This window comes from Glycine soja, chromosome 11 (genome assembly GCF_004193775.1).
Source record: "Glycine soja cultivar W05 chromosome 11, ASM419377v2, whole genome shotgun sequence".
Taxonomy (NCBI): domain Eukaryota; kingdom Viridiplantae; phylum Streptophyta; class Magnoliopsida; order Fabales; family Fabaceae; genus Glycine; species Glycine soja.
The window spans coordinates 16,433,093-16,446,721 of NC_041012.1; the positions used below are offsets into that span (position 1 = coordinate 16,433,093).

At 32.7% G+C, this 13,629-nt stretch overlaps 1 protein-coding gene across 1 annotated transcript; it reads left to right on the forward strand.

Moving 5' to 3' along the window:
- The first annotated feature begins 10,633 nt into the window (after positions 1–10,633).
- On the forward strand, positions 10,634–13,629 carry LOC114373543 (histone deacetylase HDT1-like). Its single transcript, XM_028331024.1, has 9 exons — positions 10,634–10,768; positions 11,090–11,372; positions 11,884–11,912; positions 11,995–12,039; positions 12,138–12,292; positions 12,546–12,602; positions 12,726–12,816; positions 13,082–13,205; positions 13,318–13,629. Exons 1-9 carry the CDS (start codon positions 10,744–10,746, stop codon positions 13,376–13,378), a joined length of 870 nt encoding a protein of 289 aa, XP_028186825.1. The 5' UTR covers positions 10,634–10,743; the 3' UTR covers positions 13,379–13,629.

Consider the following 13,629-nt stretch of genomic DNA (forward strand, 5'->3'; position numbering starts at 1 on the left):
TTCCATACACAGTTGTGTAAGATTCACTCTAACATCGGGACTGGTTTCCTGCACTTAAAAGTACACCTCTACTCGTGTTATCCACCCAGCGGGGTCATCGCCGTTGAACAACGATAATTCCACCTTCTTAACCAATTGGTAGAACTCATCCAAGGACTCGCCTTGATGTTTCTTCAATCTCGCTATTTCGGAGTTTTTGGTCACTATCTCCGACATGGTCTTCACCCCGAACGTGTCTCCTCCAACATCCTCTATTCTTTTAGTCAACAATGCAATCAACTTATCCTGATTCACATCAACCTCGAGGTTGAGCGCTTGGAGAGCATCCTTGATGCTCGTGACCTCATTCTCTAGAACTGCGACCTTGGCTTCCATTTTCTTTGGTGGCATCCGCGATTTCGAAAGGATGGGTTAGTAGGTGTGATGGAAAAAAAACCCTCACAAGAATCTTGCAAGTCAGACCAATTTGGTATGACACAATGTAACAACACAGAGAATATACTAGAGAAATAGGATGAATGAAAAAGTGTGATGTATTATTTCCTAAAGAAGAAGAAAGTGCACGGAATAGAGTCTTCCCTTACATCAGAGCACTGCTCCTTATAGAGAAAACAAAATTCTCTGCCCAAAATGACAAACAAAAAATTACCTAAGATCCCTGTCACTTTCTCTTCTTTCCCCTATATAACCGAATTCTCGCGCATTAGTCACATGCACACCCCACTAACTGCCTAAACATGATCGTTCCCATTTTCCCTTTTTTTTTCTCTCCTAGTATAAACTTTCCAATCTTTGGGCTTAGGCCGCAGCTTACTCGAGCCCATACTCCTATCTAGAGCCTTATCACCTAGAGTTTTATAGTAAAATTTACATTACTTCATCCAGTACATAAGTATATCAAACAAGATTCAACACAAAATTACTTGTACTGTGCTTGTATCGACCATCAAACAACATACAATACAAAAAGTTGTCATGTGACCTAGATATTTTGTCCTATCTTGTTAGCAAATCAAATGCACCCTTAGTCTTTATTATTTTTAGACATTTTACTTTAATTGCCCATGATAAATGTTCCCAAAAATGAATTGAGTTGTCTAATTTTATTTTAATTATCTTACAAAAATAGTAGAATTGGAAGGCATCCTAATATTAACGAACCCCATTCAGTTTTCCCCAAGTTACAATTACTCACACTACTAGAAATGAGTGTTTTTACGACAATCACTCTACGACGGTTCTTTTAGAACCGCCTTAGAAAACAAACCAGTGGTATTTTTGTAATTATTTACTGAAAAAAAGCCTTGTATGACACACATTCTAAGACAGTTATTGAAAACCGCCTTAGAATATGTGTTGGTAATAAAGATTATGACGGGTTTTATTACAACTCCGTCGTTATCTCACTGGTCTTATCCACTCTTGGTCATAAAGGTTGTGGTGTCCCTTGGCATTCAAAAGCACCGAAAGAAAGAAACTTAACAACTTCATAGCCTTCTCTAACCCATCGTGCTCCTTCCCCATCGATCGCCTCTAACCGTCCTCTGCCACGTTCCGCTTCAGCTTCCACGACTTTTCGTGGGAGCCACGCGCCGATGCTATCTCCGAGGGGGGGCTTCGCCTGCGCAGTGGTGTCGGCCCGCGGGAGCATTTATGTGGACGGTGAGGGCTTGAGGCATACGATGTTCGAGGTGGCGGGGTCGAGGATTCGGTCGGTGGAGCAGTATGAGGTGGGGAGGGACCGATGGGTGCCAATGGAAAATCTCCCTGGGTTTCGTGCTGAGTGTGTGGGGTTTGTCGAAGAAGAGGGGAGGGAGTTCTGGGTGATGGGAGGGTATGGCGAATTGAAGACCATATCGGGGGTGTTTTCGATGGATGAGTATTATAAGGATGCGGTAGTGATGGGAGTGGAGAGTGGCGCTTGGAGAGAGGTTGGGGATATGGGGGGAAATGGGGAGAGGGTCAGGGTTGGGAAGATTGTGGTGGTTGAATATAATGGATGTCCCATGATTTTCATGCTTGATGGAAATGAGATTTTGAGGTACTTTCTCTGATTCTGTTTCTTTCTTCAATTATACCAATTTCTTGTTTAATTAATTAGTTTCTATTAATAATTGGTAGCTCTTGAGTTTGTGCTTATACTTGTGCATTACATTATTTTGTATGTTATTGTTGAATTTTAATGTTATGAAACGAAAGGAGGCTGGTTGACTTACGATTGGCAATTGGGAGATCATTTTTTGTGTTGTTTTGTTTTATGGTTTTGCTAGCTAGGATTGGAGCAATTGTGTTAGCTATTTAGAATGTTCTTTTCAATGAAAAAAGGTTTGTAAGGGGAGTGGTATAACCACTTTGAAACTTGGCTATATAAACTGTAATCAATTGTGGTTTTCTGGCAACAAGTATTTGTTATTAGGAAAAAAAAATTCTATTGCAATAGTTGTGTCTTGTGTTTGTCAATCAGTGTAGAAGAGATTTGCAGTTAAATAAATGTTGTAATGTGAGGTGTAAAATGCGTAGAATAAAGTATAAATTGTTCTGATGTTTGTGAAATTGAAATTGATTATCCCTCCAAGTTTGGAGTGACTTGAATATGAAACTCATGAAATTCTATTAATGAAGACATGGCACTGGTATGTAGGATAATAGAAATTTGTGCCAAATGCTTCTAATCCACACAGTACCATAGTCTTTGCAAGCCTTTACAATGTTGACTGTATTGTATTATATTCATGACAAGAAGTTCAAAAATTGAGTGCATGATTGTTCAAATTTGACTATGCCAAGTTGTCTATAATCACTATTATTTAGATTGAAGTATATTGTTGGCTCCTTGTACATGATATTTGTTATAATTATTTAGATTAAAGTATATTGTTGGCTCCTTATTGTTTAGTATCTTTTTGTTGGTTTTCATTCGGGGGACTATTATACCAAATGTCAATCATCCTAAGCAATCCTCTCTTAATATTTTCCTTTTCCTTCATGGTTTTATTTAAATAGGGTTACTCCAGTGGCTAACATTTTTTTTCTTAATATTTCAGTGTATCCCACTTCATATCTTTTAAACTCTATCTCCTGCTTCTTTTTTTCTTCCTAATCATTCCTTCCTATTAAGATAGAGGTATACTGCATCTGTATCAGCAACAAACTGGAAATGGTATGTTCATGTTTTCCATTTTTTTCTTGGAATAATTGCTATGTCTACAACTTATCCAATGGATATGGTTCAAGGCATGATTACTGTGCAGGTGCCTTTTTTCATTTTTTTTTAATTTTTACTGAATGCTTGCTTTTCTTGTGAGCTAGAATGGTAGTTGAAAATACATATTCTAATAATCGTAAAATTAAATGGAGAAAAAAAAATTTCAGTGTATCCATGTTTTTGTGGTCTTTATTGTTGGTAGAAACTCTGAAAGTTCATTGCCTGTTATTTGCAGACTAAGACATCCCCATATCAGTACAGAGAAATGTTTCATGCTTTGTCTACTATGTTTAGGGAAGAAGGTCCTCATGCTTTATATAAGGGTTGGCTTCCTTTAGTTATTGGAGTTGTGAGTAATATTTTCATAACATATCTTCTCTTTATAAAGATTATGATTATGTTTATGATCCTGAAGATGGATTTATAACAAATGCTAACATCTTTAATTACAATCTTCATAGAAATTGGAAACTGAACTTCTTCTTAGATTGCTTGGTATAGTTATATACATCTATCTTGTATTCCCTCCTTTACCTTTTCTTTGTGAACAATCAGTTAGCACACGCTTGAACCTGTTTACTTTTAAAAAAATGATTTTTAACGATTGAACTCTTAATAAATGGCTTGAGTGGGTTGATCCTTTTTTACAATTTACTTGATTTTTTAAAACTGTTTGACATGAACTTCTAACAATATTTGGCCTTTTGCTTTATCAATCCTTTTTGGCATTTCTTATAGGTGCATGATATTAGGAAGGGTATGCATCAGGTTTTTCTGTTAGGTCATAACTGTTTGTAGTAGGTTAAATACACCTATTCATTTAGTCGCTCATTACGGTTAGATAGAAGATAGATAGGAGAAACATTAAATTTAGTTTCAAACAGAACATGAGTCAAACTATATCAGTCAGGTTACTCCTAATATTCATGCAATTAAATTTATAGGCATCTAAAAGTTTATTGTTCTGCAACATTCTCTGCATGCTTTATGCTTCAGAAATTAGAACTATAAGGGACTATTGGACCAAGTCATATTGTAATTAATTGTTTGGCACAAGTTCTATGATAATGTACATAAGTATGCAACCTTATGGCTGGGGCCAAATTGGTATATATATTTTACCCAGACTAATGTTAAAAAAACAAATAGGACAACTTTTATAATGTTTATCAGTTTGAGCAAGTTGTGATTTTTCCTCCCTTTTTTTGTGTACTATAGCAACTTGTGAATTTTTTATCTAGCTAATCTGAATGTGATTAAAGAAGGGTAATTGTATTTGTCAGCGTTAGTCGTACCCATTAAAATTAATTAAAAACTTGTCTTCCTCGAAGAGTATATGCCTTGGAGGTATAAATCTATTTTGATTTTTCATTTGACTCCATACTTTTAGGCTTTAACTTTCCTAAACCAATTTCTTTTATTAGAAACCACTAATATTTGATGATTGCAACGATGATGTCAGAATTCTAGATCCGTCTCTAGCCAGACTAACGTGATTATATTTTTCATTTGTCTCATGAAGCCTTCAAATTTTAAAAAATATGCAAAGTAATTTAAATTATTAATATGGATCAACCTTTTCAACTAATATTTGATGATTGCAACGATGATGTCAGAATTCTAGATCCGTCTCTAGCCAGACTAACGTGATTATATTTTTCATTTGTCTCATGAAGCCTTCAAAATTTAAAAAATATGCATAGTAATTTAAATTATTAATATGGATAAACCTTTTCAACTTTATCATTGCTAAAATAGCTTTTATGTTAGGATATTTAATTAATTTTACCTTAGATGGCGTTGATGGCTTGATGCTAATCTATATTACAAACGTCATATTTTTGTATAAAGATGAGTGTATTTTAAAGAATAATATTATTAATTAACATTTTTATTATTTTAATGACCCCTAATAAGGCTTTTTATGCATTAAAGGTTAATTGTCTATAAAGAGAAATATGCCCCTCGCACAGAGATAGTAAATTTAAGGCTTCAATCATTCTCCTTTTTTCTAATGTTTGAAAACCTTAGCAGAGTGACTAGAGGAGAAACTTGAAGAATCTTAGGAAATCGCTAGAGACGTTACTATCATTGTTGGACTACACACGTGAGTCCTCTTAGAAGTAAGAGTTGAGTTATACATAGTTGGATAGTAGTGAGAATATGTGTAGAAATTCTTAGAGGATTAATTGAAATGAATTTTGGGGTGTTTCTTCAATTTTGATTTTGTCTTTATAATTATAATTGTGAATTATATATGTTTGACATATTAATTGATATCCCGATGCGAAATTGATGTGAAATTGATATGTGCTTGTGTTGAGTGTAAACCTTAGAAATTGAATTTTTTCTCTCTAATTAGCATGAATTGATGAATCTGAATGATTAATATAATGTCTTTACTACTTGATTTGCGTTATGAGTTTATATTTGAATCTAGCATATTGTGATAAAGAATAAATTGTCAAAAGAAAAAAAATCATATGTGTTTGTTTTAGATATTACAATAGATTGAAATAGACATTGTAATGTTATATTAAAATAAGCTTTCAAATCAAACCGAAATCGTACGCGAATTTTTATGTCCTGTACCACTACACTTTTGATATTTGACATCAAGCACATCAATTGTATTTTATTAAAGAATGTGAATTGTACTCTACATAATCTTCTCTCTAGTTTGATTTAGTATATGTGTGTATGTGTGTGTGTGTTTTGTACCATGCAAATATTATTATTGTGTGATGTGTATATGATTCACGAGGCATGATGAATTGTTATATTGAAATTATGAAATTGTAATTGAGATTGTGTGTAAGTGATAAATTGAGTAAGTGTTGAATTGTAAGATACATGAGTATTGAGATATTATACTCATTGAGTTGTAAACAATAAACTATACAATCACATAGCTGTAAAACCCTTTAAGGGCGACAAATTAATGCACGACGAGTTTTATTATGAGCTCCACCGTGAGAACACGACTAATCTAATCACTTTGAGGCACGACAAGTTAAAATAATTTTGAAAACAATTGAGTAATCGTGTGTATTGCGTAGTTCATAGGTAAAGTCTATGTTTGTGCCATGTATATATTAATACTGTGTGATGTGTATATGATTCATGAGGTGTGATAACATGTTACTTTGGGATTATGACATTATGATTAAGATTGGTTATATGCGATAAATTGAGTATGTGTTGAATTGTAAGATACATGTGTATTGAGATATTGTACGCATTAAATTGTACAATTACACAACTGTAAGACTCTTTAAGGGTGACAAGTTAATGCACGACGAGTTTTATGATGGACTCCACTGTGGGAACCCGACGAGTCTAATTACTTTGAGGCGGGACGAGTTAAAATGACTTTGAAGACAATTGAGTGATTGTGTGTATTGCATAGTTCATAGATAAAGTTTGTGTTTGTGCCATGTATATATTAATACTGTGTGATGTGTATATGATTCATAAGATGTGATAACATGCTACTTTGGGATTATAACATTGTGATTGAGATTGGTTATATGTGATAAATTAGGTATGTCTTGAATTGTAAGATACATGTGTATTGAGATATTGTATGCATTGAGTTGTGAGCTATGAACTGTACAATCACACAACTGTAAGACTCTTTAAGGGAGACGAGTTAACGCGCAATGAGTTTTATAATGGGCTCCACTGTGAGAACCCGACGAGTTAAAATGATTTTGAAAACAATTGAGTAGTTGTGTGTATTGCATAGTTCATAGGTAGAGTCTGTGTGTTAAAATGTTTTTTGGGTAGGACCTGAATCAGGAGGGAGAGACCTCAACAAACATCTCAGAGTCTAGGCCTTGGGGGTAAATACACTCGGTTTGATTGTTCCTTTAAGTATGTGTTAATCCTACATGATTGAATCATTCTCGCAAAACAGCGTGACTCAGACTGGTCTCTCTATGATATCACCTAGTGAAAGTGACCTGACTTCCAGTGTGTGGTCCGTCTTGTCATGTACTCCTAGGCACCCTATGAGGTTTTTCACTGACATGGTACCACAATGCTTATTGGATTGAGTCTTAGTATATTTGTGGCATAATGCCTGTGTAATGATCATTGTGACTTGTTATGTGATGGTGTGTAATAAATTTTGTAAGTGTGAGATGCAATATTATATTTAAAATATGTTGTATTGAATATGTGATTAATCGTGAAGGCATGAAATGTGATTTGTGATTAAATTCTAGGACTAGTGATGTTACGTGATGAATGTTGAAATGATAGAAATTGTGCCAAAGTTGAGCCTTGTTATATTTGTATTATTGTTATATTTATATCATACATGTATGCTTTTGTTTATCTCTATTTGTGGAGGAATGTGATGACTCAGTCCCCGTGTATTATTTGTGTTTATATTCTATGACGATCTTGAATCTTGTGTTCGTGGAAGTAGATGACTAGGTGGATTACTTTAAGGAATCTCATGCTGGAGGACGACGTGATACAATGCTTTGATAGGATGTGACATTGGGACACAAGTTTATGTTTTAATTGCATGATATTCTGAATGTTATTTTACTTTATTTTATTCTGCTACTTAACTTTTGTTTATCTCTATTTGTGGAGGAATGTGATGACTCACTCTCCGTGTGTTGTTTGTGTTTGAATTCTGTAATGATCTCGAATCTTGTGTTCATGAGAGTAGATGACTAGGTGAATTGGTTTAAGGAATCTCATGCTGAAGGACGACGTGATATAATACTTTGATAGGATGTGACATTATGACCCATGTTTCTGTTTTAATTGCATTATATTATGAATACGTTATTTAATTTATTTTATTCTGTCACTTAACTTGTGTTCTTTTGTGAACTTGAACGACCTTATTATGAGTCGAAAATGTTTCTAATAAGTTTTATTTGGTAACACTAAAGTGAATGTGAACTTTTTACCTACATGAATTCACTTATGATTTTATTGAATAAAATTGATTTTAATTATATTCCACATTATATATATATTTTTTTTCCATTTATATGCATGGTGGAATAGAGAGTGTCACAATTTATGATAATTAGTTCATTTCAAAATATATATTTATTTTAGTTATTAATGTTACTATAATTATGCATTTTGTAAATTAAAAGTTAAAATAAAAGTATTAATATTTTTGCAAAAAAATAATATAATATTGTCATGTTATGTTTGCATAATATAATCACTTAGTTTTGTCTACCCTTTTTTCTTTTTAATTAAAGTGACATTGCTAATTACAAATTTCTCAACCTTTTCATCATTTATCTTCTTTCAATCTTACCATAAACACCCAATTTTATCTAGTATCTTTCACTTTTGCTACAATTTCAAATTTTCATTTGAAAAATATGTACATATTTCCCTTGTAAATATCCAAATTTGCACACCATTTATTTAATACCAAATTCATCATTTTGCATTAGATCAGTATGTTTTGTATTTACACCAAGAGTCATCAGCAACCACATAAGGGAACTTAACATCACACTTTAACCCAAAACCTCAAGGCTCAAGTTTATGGGTCTTCTTCTCATTTATATGGTGCTTAACTTTTCCACTTTTACTTGATATGAAACTTCACCTCACACATGTACTCCAACAAATGATACCCGCCGCTGCACCATGATGGCATGACTTTCCTCCCTTACCCGCGTCTGCACCATGATGGCATGACTTTCCTCCCTCATCTGCATCCTATCACAACATCACGAAGCCACTATGACGGCAATGCAACTACATGTTTTCATTTTCCTCTCACCGACCTTCCCTCCCGGCATGATGAGAACACCGCATAGTGTGAACCCCAGTATAGCTTTTGATTTTTCATGCTTATGAGACAAGCTGTGACAATTTGATGTAATCCAAATAATAATAATAATAATAATAATAACAATAATAATAATAATAATAATAATAATAATAATAAAAATAAATTTCAAATAAAAAGAGATAATTAGGTGTGATCTTATTTTGGCCCTTGAAATTTACGTGAGCACACAAGTTGTGATAATTTTTTGTACTCAAAATTATTTTAAATAATGATGATAATAATAGTAATAATAATATCTAAATAAGTATATTTCAATAATGATAATAATAGTCTTGAATCATTAAAGATAACGGGTTAATAAGATGTGACATCCTTGATACTTTGAATCATAAATTGTGATAATTTGATGTCTCTAAAACAAGTATTTAAATCAACATTAACTTGCTTTAAGGAATTAATTTTGGTGTGATATCACTATTAATTTTAAGATATATGAGTTGTGATAGTCCATAAATCTTAAGAAAAAAAATAACAATAATAACAAAATAAAATAAATAAATACGTCAAGATGTAGGGTGTTAATATATTCCCGGTGTGTAGTAAACTCTCGAATCCAAATCTGATTTTCAAAGATTATTTTTGTTTAGAAATATTTTCACATAAAATATTAGTAACAACTCCTTAACTCTTCAAAACATTATGGTTTTGTGTTTTTGTTGTCCCATCTTGATCATCGTTACAAAACATGCTATGCAAATTATTTTTTAATAATATAATTAAATTAAAACATATACATAGAAGAAACACATCGTGATCTTGGTTACAACACATGCATATATATATATATATATATATATATATATATATATATATATATTTGTTGATCATAATTAGCTTAATTATTTTAAATCAAAATATATAATTGTTAGCAATCATCTTACTTACTATAATTATATATTTTTATGAATTAAAAAAACAAAAAATATAAAATTTCAGTAATATTATTTTAAAAAAATTATATGATATTGTGACCAAGTATTTATACACCATGAAAAATATATTGTTATATTAGTATAATTGATAATTGATTGATTTTTTTTTTAATTTATATGTGTTTTTTTTTAGATCCCACTCTTACATTAAATACAATCCTATTTAATCAAATAAGATCATTATACATAATATTTTTTTAAAGTATTTAACATAATTAAATATTTAATACTCGAATTTAACACTTTTGGTTAAACTGAAATAATTCTACATTGGTCTATGAAAATTAAAAGTCTAATATAAAAATAAAATGCAATATGTATATAAAACAGATTAACAAAAATAAAAACTTAAGATAATAAAAAGTAAAATAAAAATAAAAATACAAAAAATAATGTTAAAAAGATAATTTTTAGTTACTAATACTAAAATCAGTTTAATGTCTATGATAATATAAAAAAATTTTACATTATTATCAAATTATATTTCATCTTTTAAATTATTTTAAGATATTTTTTTATTAAATAAATATATAAAATAAAACCAAATAAAGAAAAAAAAATCATTCCTCGAAAAAAAAAAAAGAAAGAAAGGAAAGAAGAAGCGGGGGAGGAGAACTCAAAGAAACCCTAATGCGGTGCAGCGAGCAATATATATACATTTCTTAAACCCTTAAACCCTAATTATTATTTTTTTCATCGCATTCCACCTTTCTCTTCCTCCTCGCTCAAACTTCCCCTCTCTGCGCCGTTCCTCCCAAATGGATGCACCAATGGAGTTTTGGGGTAACTTCTTCTTTTCTCTTTTCTTTTTCGCTTCGTATTCATCTTTTCCTTTCAATTTCCTTAATGATCGATTTCTCTTCATTTCGCGATATTTTACGGTATAGTCTTACTCCTTCATAATACTCGTTATTCTATTATTTCAATCTAGCAAAATTATTGTGCAAACAAAGGTCGTTAATCCGTGACTATGCGTCCGTGTGTTTCTTCTATGTACCGTTCTTTTAATACGTCTGATTGAAAATTTCGTTTGCTTATATTTTATTTACGGTTCGGTGAATTGATTTTTGATGTGGTGATATGTTGTCTTGGTTTGAAATTTAGGTGTTGAGGTTAAGGTTGGTCAGACCGTGACAGTTGACCCAATGGATCCTGTGGATTCATACATACACATATCTCAGGTTGCGCTCGGAGAGGCGAAAAAGGAGAAACCTAATGAGTCTGTGGTTTTGTATTTGAAAGTTGGTGAACAGAAGATTGTCTTGGGAACCCTTTCTAGGGATGGCATTCCTCATCTATCGTTGGATTTGGTTCTGGACTCCGATTCCGAGCTTTCCCACACTTCAAAAAGTGCCAGTGTCTTTTTCTGTGGGTACAGAGTACTAACGTATCCTTGATATCACATTCTTGATTTGTTGATATATACTGGTTTACTTTAACCCAAATTGTTGGCATAGCGGTGCAAGGTCTTGCTGCGTTCATCTGAGTGGGTATCATCTATTTAATGAGAGATTAGTTTTTTACCCAAATGCTTTTCTTTGGGCCAGTGGCAGCCATGAACAGCGAGCGAGATTAGTTTTTAATCCAGGGGATTGGGTCTATGACCCATGACCTAGGACCCAAAAAATATTGTTTTACTTTTTTATAGAAATGTTATGTTATGTGTTTGGCCTGAAAGTCATGGTTTTTTAACACTGTGGTTGCGGTTGCATTTGTGGCTACATAGACCCTATTGTGATGAAACTACACTTTTTTGTTTATAGGTTGATTGAATTTCTTTTAGTGATGGTTGTATGTGTGTAACAACATTGACATAAGGATTTTTACTAAACCTCGTTCAAATATCTTCTTGATCTTTCACTTTTTTCCCTTAACCTGATGTGTTCCTGTGGCACAAGTGGTGGCAACAATGCTTCTGATTTTTCTGGTGAGGATCAATTGTCTCTCTTGAACTTCTTGTTATCATTATTTTTATTCAGTTATGCAAATGTTGTATATGATTTTGACAGATAGTGAAGAGGATGAGGAACTTGCATTGGAGGGTCAAGATAATGGTAGATACTTCCTCTTGATGTGAAATACATTGTTAGATGTGCATGTTACATGCGGGTAACTAATAGTTATTTTTTTCTATGAAAACCTGAAATAAAAGATGAAGGTGCAAAGGTTACCAAACCTTCTAAACCTGTTCCCAAGATTGGTGCCCCAGCAAAAACAGCTGATCCTAAGAAAGACAAGGGTGATGATTCTGATGATGAATCGGATGATGATCTTGCTGGTGAAGATGAATTTGGAAGTTCCGATGAGGTATTTTAGTCACTCATGGTTTAAATTTCAGTTTTATACAATATGTTCTACATTTGAGATGTCAAGATGCATTTTCTGTAATTTAATGTGCACACTTCAAAAGGTTTCTTTGTCACACTTTAATGTTTATGCAAGAGTGTTCTTGGTTTAAGTAAAACGTTGCATTTGTCTTTTATGCAAAGAATCTCTTGATTTTCCTTGCTGGTGTGAGGTTTCTTTTGAGGTAAATATTTTCCATCATTGATCATTGTAGATGGATGATGACAGCGATAGTGATGAGGAGAGTGATGAAGAGACCCCTGCTAAGAAGGTAATGATATTGCTGTTGTATTGTGTATTGTTTTGTTTGGTCACATATGTTAATGTCTTCTATATGATTGGTGAGTAGTGAGCAAACTTCACCAGCTCTTATATGTGACTTTATTTTGTGAAGGTGGATCAGGGCAAGAAGAGACCAAATGAGTCTGCAGCAAAAACTCCTGTTTCTGCCAAGAAAGCTAAAACTGCTACTCCTGAAAAGACTAGTGAGTGTATCTTCCATACATTCTTTTTATTCATGTCAGTTTTCCCAAGTTCTTCATTGTTCATAGACTAGTGTGTCATTGATGAATGTATTCGAATTCAGTTTGTATTATGCACACAAATTATACATTTTACTCTTTACTTGTCATTCTGTGTTTGAGTGACACTTGTAAATAAATGCTTATATAATTGTTTTTGTTTAATGCATTTTTCATGTTTATCTTTCCATTATGCAGTGGTAATATTTTGATCAAAATTTGTTTGTAGATGGTAAGAAAAATGTACATGTAGCAACTCCCCATCCTTCGAAGAAAGGTGGAAAGACACCCAACAGTACAAAAGGCCAGTCTCCCAGTTCTGCTGGACAACTATCTTGCGCAAGTTGTAAAAAGTATGATTCTATTTTTGCAAATAGTAGCAAAAGTGATTTAAGTAAACCTTAAAGAATAGTTTTATTAAGTTACATTATGATTTATGACGGACTATTTTATGGTTTTGTCTAGGTCTTTCACCAACGAAGTCGGTCTGCAACAACATAAGAAGGCTAAGCATGGTGGTCAGTGAATATTGATACTGCATTTTATCGTACTCATGTAGTAATTTTCCCCTGTATTACAGTGAGTAGGTTCGGAAGGTTGGTAATTTATCCTCACTATTAGGCTAGTAAACGAAACTTCGAAATTTTGTTTTGATGTTTGAGTCCCTATATATTGGAACTGCTGCATTTAAATTTTGTTAATCATTCAATGCTTAGAATATTGTGATGATGTTGGTGCTTTGCTTTTTCTTTTGTGGCATTAAAATTCTCTTTCAAA

What these genes read in the sequence shown, in the direction of transcription:
- LOC114373543 (XM_028331024.1), top strand. Translation starts at nt 10,744, where the DNA reads ATGGATGCACCAATGGAGTTTTGGG. An exon ending in TGTGGGTACAGAGTACTAAC is followed by an intron (nt 11,373 to 11,883) that starts GTATCCTTGATA and finishes CTGTGGCACAAG; the next exon opens with TGGTGGCAACAATGCTTCTG. An exon ending in AATTTGGAAGTTCCGATGAG is followed by an intron (nt 12,293 to 12,545) that starts GTATTTTAGTCA and finishes TGATCATTGTAG; the next exon opens with ATGGATGATGACAGCGATAG.